The 12,424-nt window shown below is 38.7% G+C and overlaps 1 protein-coding gene across 2 annotated transcripts in view; it reads right to left on the bottom strand.

Annotated features, from left to right (window-relative positions):
* CDC42 (cell division cycle 42) overlaps window positions 1–12,424 on the bottom strand; it is a 48,831-nt gene that overhangs the window by 12,864 nt on the left and 23,543 nt on the right. For both annotated transcript variants that reach the window (XM_058553169.1, XM_058553170.1), the window contains exons 2-3: window positions 6,508–6,662; window positions 3,555–3,627 (exon numbers count right to left, since the gene is read on the bottom strand). In XM_058553169.1, coding sequence (XP_058409152.1) covers window positions 3,555–3,627; window positions 6,508–6,612 — 178 coding nt within the window. In that variant the 5' untranslated portion in view covers window positions 6,613–6,662. The remainder of the gene's footprint in view (window positions 1–3,554; window positions 3,628–6,507; window positions 6,663–12,424) is intronic.

The following is a 12,424-nucleotide window of genomic DNA, read 5'->3' as shown; positions in this document are numbered from 1 at the left end:
GGTGGTGGCGTGATGAGTATACAACATGGGAAAGAGCCTATATAAACATGTTAAGTGAAAAAAGCTAACTACACACACAATAGTAAAATATATGCAGGAAAAAGAACAAAATAACTGTGGGGACTCACTAGCAAGAATTTAGTCTTGTGACCACAGAGGCAGAGAAATAAAGCCATAAATCAGAGGGAGAGCCCTATCTCTGGTCTTAAATATTATTATTTAAATATGTCTGTAAGAGTTGCAGCCAGAGGTGAGACAGAAATACTATAAAAAGAATTCAGAACAAAATGACAGTCAACAGATTAAACACAACCAAAGAGTTAAAGGAAGTCAGAGGCCATCTCAGTGGGGATGAAAGTTTTAGCAGAAAGAAAACTGAGTTAATGGCATGACTGGAACCAGAGACAGGGACTCTGAGATTAAGGCCTTGGCAGAAGAATACAAGTCTCCTCTTAAGTGTGTCAAAGACAAAGATTTGTTCTGGATGCCTACAGGCCCAGGTCTCCAGGGCCTGTCAAAAAAGATCTCTGGCTTATGGTGACCTCAACTAGCTGAAATGGAAACGTCCCCGCCTCAACTTGCCTGGGATGGTAAAATCATTTCCTTAGTCAATGTCTTTTAACCTCCAGAAAGATTCAGAATCTAATATAGAGATGAAATAAATTAAATACTATTATTGTTAATTTTCAGTTACATCTAAGAATAATCTATACTTCCTTAACACTCAGTGTTTACATTTAAAATAATCTGCCATATTAAAGAACATGATAGATTTAGTTTTCCGATTCCAATTTAAAATGTGTCACTTAGTAACCGACTTGAGATTTTTTTTGTTGAAAAATGTTAAGAATTTCATGAAGCCTGTAAATAATACTGTTTAAGATAAATTAAAACATAAATACAAGAAATCACAAGTTATTAGGTTTATTAAAGTAATCTATGTAAAAACTTGTGAACGTTTCACTTGTCAGGTCAAGCAAACCGAACTGCTTAAAATGGATTTATAAATGCAGTTCAAAGTGCTGAAAGAAATTTAACACAGTTGTAAATGAGGATGATTGGGATTAAAGTCTTGTCAAAGTAAGTTAAATAAACCAGTATTAATCAAAGGACCCTTGGCCACCTTGAGAACGATTTGTTAAAATTAACTATTTTAATAAAAAATTTAACAAGTTGTGCAACTAAATTTAAAGGCTTACCCACTCCAAGCTATTTACTGAAGAGAAATAAAATATATCCATACAGAGACTTGTATACAAATGTTCATAGCACCATTATTCATAATAGCTTAAAACTGGAACCCAAACACCCATCAAATAGTAAATAAACAAATTTTACTATATTCCTAGAATGAAATACTACTCAGCAATAAAAAGAAGCAAACTACTGATACACACAACATAGATGAATCTCAAAAACATTATGCTAATGAAAGAAGTCAAACACAAAAGACTACATATCATATGGTTCCATTTATATGAAATTCTAGAAAAGCAAAACTATGACAGAAAGTAGATCTGCAGTTACCTGAGGCCAGGTCAAGGGAAGGGACTGACTGTAACGAGCACAAGGAAATTTTTTAGGGTGATATATCTTGATTACGGTGGAAGTTACATGACTATATAGTCAGTAAAATTAATCAAACTGAACACTTAAAATGAGTGAATTCTATTGTATTATACTTCAATAAAGCTAAAAAAAATACTGATTAAAGGCTTACAAAAAATAAGCTTTGAAATTGGAAAATAAAATTTAAAATTAGTTTTCAAACCCAAGTAGCCATAAACTGTCTTTGCTCTGCATATAGCTTGCCTCCAAGGGCACACATAAACACAGAAAACCCCTCACCTATCATGCGATATGGGTCATCATTTTATTTTCTCTATTTTCCAAGTTTCCTCTAATATACCACTACTCTTAGAATTTTTAATTCATAAAAATTTTAAAAGCCTGAGACACCATTAGAAAGCCACTGATCTCTAAACTTAACTGTTTACTGTTGTCTCTCCATTTCACCCTCCCAATTAAACCCAGACAGTTCTTCACAGTGGGTAGTATAATACACTCCCTAACAGCAATATGCCAGGGGCCAGGCTGGTGATGTAGTGGTTAAGTTCCTGCGCTCTGCTTCAGCAGCACAGGGTTCTCCGGTTCGGATCCCAGGCCCAGACTTACGCACCACTCATCAAGCCATGCTGTGGCAGCCTCCCATATACAAAACAGAGGAAAACTGGCACAGATGTTAGCTTAGGGTGAAGCTTCCTCAAGCAAAAAGAGGAAGATTGGCAACAGATGTTAGCTCGTGGCCAATCTTCCTCATCAAAAAAAAAAAAAGAGCAGGGGCCGGCCCGGTGGCGCAAGCGGTTAAGTGCGCGCGCTCCGCTGCGGCGGCCCGGGGTTCGCTGGTTCGGATCCCGGGCGCGCACCGACGCACTGCTTGGCAAGCCATGCTGTGGCGGCGTCCCATATAAAGTGGAGGAAGATGGGCACAGATGTTAGCCCAGGGCCCTCTTCCTCAGCAAAAAAAGAGGAGGATTGGCGGATGTTAGCACAGGGCTGATCTCCTCACAAAAAAAAAAAAAAAAAAAAAAAAAAAAGAGCAATATGTCAGCTGGCAGACAGCAAGAGTGTAACTCATAGAAAAGTAAAAAGTTTAGAATTCCTACATACTAAAAGGACACCTTTCTGAAATTTTCCTTTGGCTGACTGAGCTGATAATAACAGAGAGTACAGAGAAAGAAGTCAGAAATTAAGAAGTGTAGCCACTGTTAGAACAAGGAGGAAATAACACTGAGGAATCGGGTATACTTAAGGAAGAAAGTAATTTGTTCCTTTTAATTTGAAAAGTTGAGGGGCCGGCCCCGTGGAGTAGTGGTTAAGTTCGGCACATTCCGCTTCGGCGACGCAGGTTCGCAGGCCCAGATCCCGGGCACGGACCTACACCACTTGTCAGCCATGCTATGGCATCAACCCACATATAAAGTGGAGGAAAACTGGCACAGATGTTAGCTCAGGGCTAATCTTTCTCAAGCCAAAAAAAAGAGGAAGATTGGAAAGAGATGTTAGCTCAGAGCTAATCTTCCTCGGGGGGGGGGGGGGGGGGGGTGGAAAAAAGTTGACCACAAATGTCAATACTGTGAGCTAGATATCGGTTTGCCCTCAAAGTATTTTCAGATGTAGTATAAAATAACAAGCTATCGCTATATTTTAAGAAGCTTATCGTACATATATCATACAGACACACATCCTAAATAAAATAAGCCTCCAAATTTCAGAGAGTGATAATACAACTTGTGTAATGTACTCTGCTCTCATCCTTCTTTATCTCCTTCCACAGCACCCCCCAGGGTACTGCAAACTGTTATTTGCCATTCCAGGTCTGGGACTGCCTCTTGGTCAAGCACTGACCATCATGATATTCAGTCCTGCTAACTATTAAGAAAAGACAAGTGGTTTGCTAACAAGCTAGTTTCCCAAAATGTCCAAAAAACACAGACAACCAGCAACTGTTATAGTTACAGACCAAAACAGTATAAAAGACATCAAGTTTTCACCTGCAGTATCAAAAAGTCCAAGAGTATATGGTTCTCCACCAATCATAACTGTGACTGCATAGTTGTCAAAAACCTAAAAACACAAAAATACGACATTGTTAGTGTGCAAGGATGGTGAACATGGGATAGGACAACTCTTAAGCTAAGGTGACGCCTCCTTCCTAAGAGTTAATCCTCTCTTAGTCCATCTGCCTTATACAATCAACCTGGCCAACTAAACCCTTGCATGAGCTAAATGAGTCTTGGTAAAAGTGACAGGGGATGTGTTCTGGAATGTCTGTTCTACCCCAGTAGCCTGGATAAAAAGCCACAGAAAGGTGAGAGGTGTCATAGGAGCAGAGTCCTCTAGCTAATCCTGTTCAAGTTTGAAACTTCTGAGACAGTTTATAGTTTACTTCAATGTTCAACCTGATTTCTAAGAAATTATTTCTTAATAGACCATTTCCTTTTAATCTAGAATTAAAATCTCCCAGATCCATGATAATCTTTTTCCTTTCCGGGTTCAACACAGGAAGAGCCTTGTTGCAAACAAATCCATTAGAGAGAAAAAAGCTTCCCTCAAGGTACAAGGAAAGTGTCCAGGAAAAGGCTGGCAGATTATTTGTTGGGATGTCATGAACAAAAGAATTATGTTATTAGGTACACATCACATGACCTAAGATATCTTCTTTAACTAGATGCTTTACTTGTAAACAGACTGTAAAATCCAGGATAAATTCAACATATACTAATATTGGTTGTACTAAACTTATTTGTGAAAATGGGAGGTAATGGTGCTAAATGGAAAAAGACCCCACACTAATTCATGGATTCCTTCAAATTAATTTACAATTGAAAAGCAATGCTTTCCAACTAGAAGAAGGATGTTACATTTTAAGATCAGCCCTGCTTAAACCTTTTAGCTCTCTAACTCTAATTCTCTGTTCCATGTTTTAATGGATTGTTGGGAGCTGTTTAAATATAAACAAAAGTGGAAGCAAGGGCATGGGGGAGGTGGCAGTTAAAGGAAAGTCAGTTCTTCATAACAAGAACAAGGAAATGTAACAAATGTGGTTAAGCTCTCACACCATACAGGATATTTTCTTAAGTCATACCTAATCCTTTTCCAGAGATCCACATACAAACACATATATAAAGAATATCCACAAGCCCACCTTAAACACAACACCTAAGGACCAGAATTATAAAACAGACTCAGAAATCATGTTTATGAGAAAATAACTTTAAGGAAGACTGAAACACAAAAATTTCAGGGGCCAGCCTAGGGGTGTAGCAGTTAAGTTTGCGTGCTCTGCTTCTGTGGCCCGGGATTCGCTGGTTCAAATCCTGGGCACAGACCTACGTACCGCTCATCAAGCCATGCTGAGGCAGCATCCCATATAGAGCAATTAGAAGGACGTACAACTATGACACACAACTAGTTACCGGGGCTTTGGGGAGAAAAAAGGAAAAAAGCAGGACGATTGGCAACAGATGTTAACTCAGGGCCAATCTTCCTCAAAAAAAAAATAAATTCTGAAAGTTGCCCTTACTCTGAAACAAGATCTGTGTGTCTCTAAAAGTTTGGTAAAAGTCCCTTTCGACCTCAGAACTTCTTTCACTTACAATGTCCCCAAATGGGCCAACTCAAAAATATGATTTTATATTTAATTATACCTTCAAATTCTCCGTCTCCAAGAAACCAAATCCTCTTTCTTCCTATAGCCTTTGCCTACCTCAATCACTTTACCTACCTTGGGACATTATAGACTGTCAATTCCAATTAAACGTAATTGCCAAGCCTTTAACCTGCATTCACCCTCTTAACAATGCTCATGTTGGGCCGGCCCCGTGGCTTAGCGGTTAAGTGCGCGCGCTCCACTGCTGGCAGCCCGGATTCAGATCCCAGGCGCGCACCGACGCGCCGCTTCTCTGGCCATGCTGAGGCCGCGTCCCACATGCAGCAACTAGAGGGATGTGCAGCTATGACATACAACTATCTACTGGGGCTTTGGGGGAAAAAATAAATCAATAAATAAAATTATAAAAAAAAAAAACAATGCTCATGTCTGAGGATTAACCTAAAATACTCATACATTTTCTTCCTTTTTATTTACAAACAATACTAGTCCCATATTAATCATACATAGGTTCTCCATAACCCCTAAAATAGCTCACTTAACAGAGACGGTTGTTGCCAGGCCAGGCCAACCCTCGCTCCCCTCTCACCACTGAATGGACATCTATGTTTAACATAATTATACCACTGGATTGGTGAACCAACCTGGGACAAACATTGGATCCCCAAACACATTCTTTCACGAGTCAGTGTTACTCTAAATAACTCTGTCTCTCTCTCACTTCATTACCTTTGTTATTCCCATTTTCCCTCTACTCTTCTAAGGAGCTGGTAAAAAGTATTTGCGGGAGAGAACCCCCAAAGGCTTCTGTTGGTGATCTTATACCAAAAACAGGTCTTCTCTGCCCCTAAAACCCAGTGTGGAGCTCCAGTACTGCTAAGACAACAGCTCCATAAGATTCTCTTCTATTCCCTAAGGAGAGTTAAGTGGAGACATACACTACTTTCTCTGAAGTCACATAACCCCAAAAAGCAACCCAGAATACCTCCAAGCACTGATTAATCATTGGCCAAGATATCAAAAAAAAAAGTCACCTCATTCCAAGATGTAGGGCATACTTCTCCAAACTGAGACCACCACTCTTTAGAATCTTGTCTATTGGAGTTTTGCCTCCAAGCACTTCTTGCAAACCCTTGTGTCACCCCTTCTGACTTTCCACTGATTTCTCAGCTGTTTAATTTTAAAGTGTATATAATTTACCCATGAGAAGTCAAGATCTTTAAAAACAGGAAACAAAGGCAGACAACAGAAAAATTTCAGTACACAAAGAGAGTTTTTAAAAGGATATCAAATTATAATACATTTCACTAACAGATGGAAGCCTTTATACTTACAGTTGGTACATACTCAGATGGAAATTTATTTGTTGTGTAGGATATCAGGAGACATGTTTTACCAACGGCACCATCACCCACAACAACGCACTTAATTGTCTGCATTGCTGAAACAGTTTTGTATCCACTTTAAATATTTCAAATTCGATGACGACCTACAAAAAGATTAAAGATATTTATTTTATTTATTTGTACTTCTATATGTATTTTTTTTCTTCAACTTGCAACAGGTTCACTCATTCAGAGCAAGAACAGAACTAGCACCCCAACTACTGCGGCTGAAAGAACCTAGAAAGAAAAATAGTGACTTGCTCAAAGTCACGATAACAAATAAGAGTTAATTTTCCAGTTTGCGATTGCTGGTTGTTTTGGTGTTATGTGTTTTTTTAAATGTCTAAAAGAGTGTAAAGGGCAGCATATTTCTTTTTATAATGAAAGAGAAGAGGCTGTTTCAAAATGAATCCCATGTAGTGAGCCAAGTATTACTCTGTGAAACTTTTACTTCAGTTGTATGTGCACACACACGCGTGTGTTCGTGCACGTGTACCAGACTGCAATACAAAGGCCACTGCTTTAAAGACTGGCCCATTCACCCAACCTGGGAGCCACAGCTCCTCAGGCTCTAACCAACAAACAGCAGAGCACCACCACCCCGAACGCCCGTAACAGATGAGCAACATGAGGACTGGATGAAGATCAAGGTGATTTCTGGTCTCAGCAGCTGTTTTAGCACCAGGGTGCCTAGTTACTAATTCAATATTCACAGCATGAAGAGGCCAAAACCTAAGTGTTTTGTTTGTTTGTTTGTTTATTTTTCCCCCAAAGCCCCAGTAGATAGTTGTAGGTCATAGCTGCACATCCTTCTAGTTGCTGTATGTGGGACGCGGCCTCAGCATGGCCGGAGCAGTGCGTGGGTGCGCGCCCGGGATCCGAACCCGGGCCGCCAGTAGCGGAGCACGCGCACTTAACCGCTAAGCCACGGGGCCAGCCCAAAACCTAAGTTTTTATAATGAAAAGTCAGATCACTCTAAAGCATACTGACTCATAAACATATAATTACTTTAGCGTCTCTTACTGTAGTCCTCCATTCTAAGAAGCTATCAATTACAAATGCACCAGAAATTTACTATATTTCATCAATTCTGAGATGCTTGTTTTCACATTTAAACGTCTCTAAAATCAGAATGTATCTTTACCAAAGGTTTCTTACAACCGTTACCAGCCATTTTTTCCCCATTTTGACATCTACAAAATTGGGATAAGTGGTATCTTTTGAGTCAATGAAAATTTTAACAGTTTTTCTAGAATAAAAAAGAAACACTACCCCCTGCATACTTGTTTTAAGATAAAGTCCTATTTCAATTATAATCCTGAAAGGGTTACAAATTTTTGTTGACTAGAGCTACCACCTTATTAAACACACAAATGTCACAGAACCATATAACTCTGGATTGGATGCCATGCCTATGTGCTCTACAGTACCCTACACAATTCTTAATCATGATGGTTTAGAAATGCCTGTTAACATTTCTGTGCATACATTAGGAGTGAGCCATCTACAGTAAATATACACTCTCCCATTCCTCATCAAAACCACCTTGATTATATTTCTCTTTATTTAACCTCCTTTTAACTTTTTCCTTCTCTTTTCCCTATAATGCACTAGAGAAGAACTTATACTAGTATAGCATCAAAGGTTAAAGATCTTGATCCCCAAACTAAATCAAAACTACTTTTCAAAATAACCAAGCACACTAAGTACTAAATTAATTATAGAGAATTATTCCACAATAATGTCTTTTACTCAATAATAAAGGCAAGAATATGAAATAGGAATAGATATCTTCTCGTGGTTCCTGAGTCGATCTCTGAAAAACAGGATAATGTTCTGTTAAAAAACAAGGTCTTCTGGGGCTGGCCCGGTGGCGCAAGCGGTTAAGTGCGCGCGCTCCGCTGCGGCAGCCTGGGGTTCGCCGGTTCGGATCCTGGGCGCGCACCGACGCACTGCTTGGCAAGCCATGCTGTGGCGGCGTCCCATATAAAGTGGAGGAAGATGGGCACAGATGTTAGCCCAGGGCCGTCTTCCTCAGCAAAAAAAAGAGGAGGATTGGCGGATGTTAGCACAGGGCTGATCTCCTCACCAAAAAAAAAAAAAAAAAGGTCTTCTATAGAATTTCTTTTCAATTCAAAGTGAAGAAAAGAAAGGTAAACAGAGAGAGTTCTGATCATCCTACAGAATATTTTCCAGGTGCCTACAAATCTATTTCAAGTTCAATTCTTGTACCTTCTATTTTTCTTGACCATTATTACTAGGGGATTTTTTTAATGTATCGTTTAATCATAAACATTGGACAGAAAGTAATGTGTTTGATCACTATGGCAGAGACTGCTAGTGGTCTGCCAATTCTTCCTGTCTTCTTTGTAACAGAATTTTTACCTAAGCATATGACTCCCAGTAAAGACTACATTTCCTAAATTCCTTGGCAGCTAGATGTGACCACTGTGACTAAATTCTGGCACATAGGAGTGAAAGTGATAGATGCGACTTTCAAGACCAGTCTTAAAAGCAAGGGGCACAGTCTCCCCTGTTCCAGCCTTTATGCTGGAATGCAGACATGATGATGGGAGCTGAAACAGTCACACTGAACCACAAGACCGAAATTACATGTTAAGGATGAGTAACACAATAGGAGGAGCCAGCCCTGGATTGCCTTCTAGGCCTTTTACAAGAGAAAGAAAGAAAATTCTCTCTCATTAAGCCCCTAGTATTTTGGATTTCTCTGTTACAGCAGCAGAACTGGAATCCTAATTACTATATTGCATAGACTCTAAGAAGTCAATGATTTTAAAATACATCCTAAATTTAGACATGTTAGATGTGGGAGAAAAACGTCTTAGAATCAATAAAATTATACTAATATTTGGATTTATCAAGTAACTTTACAGTAAACATGACTACTTTTGAGACTGTCTCAAAAACATCTAAGATAAATGCTGTTTTTTAGTTTCAAATGTGGTTGAAATCAAATCGTCATCCCTAAAGGTATGAAGTTCCTTATCTTCATTCTATATCTGGTATTCACTTTTTTTTTTTTTTTTTTTTTTTTTTTTTTGCTGAGGAAGAGTCACCCTGAGCTAACATCTGTTGCCAATCTTCTTTTTGCTTGAGGAAGATTTTCCCTGAGCTAACATCTGTGCCAATCTTCCTCTGTTTTGTATATGGGTCGCCACCACAGCTTGGCCGCCAATGAGTGGTGCAGGTTCCCACCTGAGAACCAAACCTGGGCTGCCAAAGCAGAGCGCACCAAATTTAATCACTAGGCCACAGGGCTGGGCCCTGGTATCTATTTTTAAGACTTATATCCCATACTAACAAGCAAATACAAAATCAACAGGCCGTTTATAAAGTTGCAACTTCTAAGCAAGAGTTATCATTTCTTGAAATTTTCATTAAAATTCCCTAAGGAATAAGGAAGAGGAAATTGAGAACAAATAGTTTCCATGATTAAAGTCATAAATATGACGGCCACATGGTTAAATCACAAACTATCACAAATTGTGATGGAGAAGGTTAGAGCTGGTCTAAAACACTCATTCCAAAGAAAAGAAAAGCTATCATTAAGAACTGTATTAGGGCCGGCCCCGTGGCTTAGCGGTTGAGTGCAAGTGCTCCACTGCTGGCAGCCCGGGTTCGGATCCCGGGCCCACACCGCTTCTCCAGAACATGCTGGGGCCGCATCCCACATACAGCAACTGGAAGGATGTGCAGCTATGACATACAACTATCTACTGGGGCTTTGGAGGGAAAAAATAAATAAATAAAATCTTTAAAAAAAAAAAAGAACTGTATTAAAAGAGAATAATTTAAATCTAATTCAAGCTAAACTCCTTTTTAATTTTTTTTCTTTTTAAAATTTTATTACTACTTTTTTTGTGGTAAAATATAAATAGCATAATATTTGTCATTTTAGCCATTCATAAGTGTACAATTCAATGGCATTATGAATTCCTTTTTTATATTATAGATTATTTGGAAATCCCATCAAAATGAAGTGTCTTCAGGAAACCATTCATAAATAGCAGTCTTAGAATACTGGTTCTTTATGTAGTGGAAAACTTAAATGCGGTACCTCTTTCTCTGATACCAGTAAGTATAAGAAAATGGTAAAAATGAAAGATCATTCCAGGCACCAGAAACTTCCAACTGTTTAGTAGAACATCAGAGATACAATACAATTTGTATTAAAGAACTCTACAACATAAGTTTAGGAAGAAAGGTAACAATATTTCAAATCGGCTCATCAGTTTTACCTTTTGAATGTGTCATTTTTAAAAATATCTCTGCATTCTTAAGCACAAATTCATTACAGCCAAATTCTGAGGGAGATGTTTAAGATTTTCCAATGGAAGGTAATGGTAAATAGAATTTGCGTAGGAGAAATGTGCCGTGCATACAGTTTGGTTAGATCATTAAACAAATACTACTACTTTGAGAACTTTTAGAAATCTGTATCTTTTTTCTTTTCTGAGCAGGAGAAACAGCACCCAAGCCAACTGGGCCCTTCTTGTGTGTCCTACCTAATAAGCTGGAAAGAATATCTAAAATACATACACTTAATACATAAAATAAGGGCCGGCCCCGTGGCTTAGCAGTTAAGTGCGCGCGCTCTGCTAGCGGCGCCCGGGTTCGGATCCCGGGCGCGCACCAACGCACTGCTTCTCCGGCCATGCTGAGGCTGCGTCCCACGTACAGCAACTAGAAGGATGTGCAACTATGACATACAACTATCTAATGAGGTTTTGGGGGAAAAAAAGGGAGGAGGATTGGCAATAGGTGTTACCTCAGAGCTGGTCTTCCTCAGCAAAAAGAGGAGGATTAGCATGGATGTTAGCTCAGGGCTGATCTTCCTCACAAAAAAAAAAAACATAAAATAATAATAATTTTCCTAACGTGGAAGTCAGGAAAACTCTAGGTTTTAACCTCTGCTCAGCACTTACTAGTGACCTGAGCAAGTTTCTTAATCTCTTTTTGCCTCAATTTTCTCATTTGTAAAACAGAACTAATTATATCAACAGTTTGCACAGCTATTATAAAGATTAAATAATACAAAAAGACCTCATAGCCCATAGCACATACTCAATATACATGAATTCCTCTACCAAGTGTGCCAGTTCAATCAATGCCCCAACACTGATTTCCATCCAGTGGTCAAAACTTACACTGTACTTTCTTCTCTTCAGTGGACTGTTATCTAATCAAAACTTTTCACACTTTGCACGTAGCAGGCACACCAAAACAGGTTAAAATGAACTGAATATATCTGCTATTTAGCTAATGACACAAAAACCAAGAAATCTACCCAAATATTTCTTCTTCACCTGAAGACTCCAGTATTATTTCTTTCTGTATTTCCTGTATTATTTCTGTATTTACAGAGTAGTCCCTAAAACCAAGTTATCTAACAGGTGTTAACAAAACAATTTAGGTATGAGAATAGACTCTATCACTATCTTTTACAACACCAAATTAAATGCTTTTTTAGCTCACAAATCATCACCGCCTACACACAAACTAATGAAAATCTGACAGTTATTACCTTTTATAATCTCTTTCTCCTGCTATGCTTGAATTCGGCCTCTAAATTAGTATTTCCATAATTATCACCTCAGACCACCAGAGTCAGAATTACCTGGAATGGGTATATTAATAATTCAGATTCCTGGGCCCCCACCCTAAATCTAATAAATCAGAATTCAACACTCTCTATGTAATTTTAATGCACAATGAAGTTTGAGAACCACTGTCCTGTATGATAGCAAGACAAGGAATACCATTAACACAAGAATCTAAACTAAGATAAACATTACTAGCATTTTGGGTCACCTAGAAGTGAGTTTCTTAAAGTAGAATCCAAAT

This window comes from Diceros bicornis, chromosome 13, assembly GCF_020826845.1.
Source record: "Diceros bicornis minor isolate mBicDic1 chromosome 13, mDicBic1.mat.cur, whole genome shotgun sequence".
Taxonomy (NCBI): Eukaryota; Metazoa; Chordata; class Mammalia; order Perissodactyla; family Rhinocerotidae; genus Diceros; species Diceros bicornis.
This window is presented reverse-complemented; position numbering and strand designations above follow the sequence as displayed.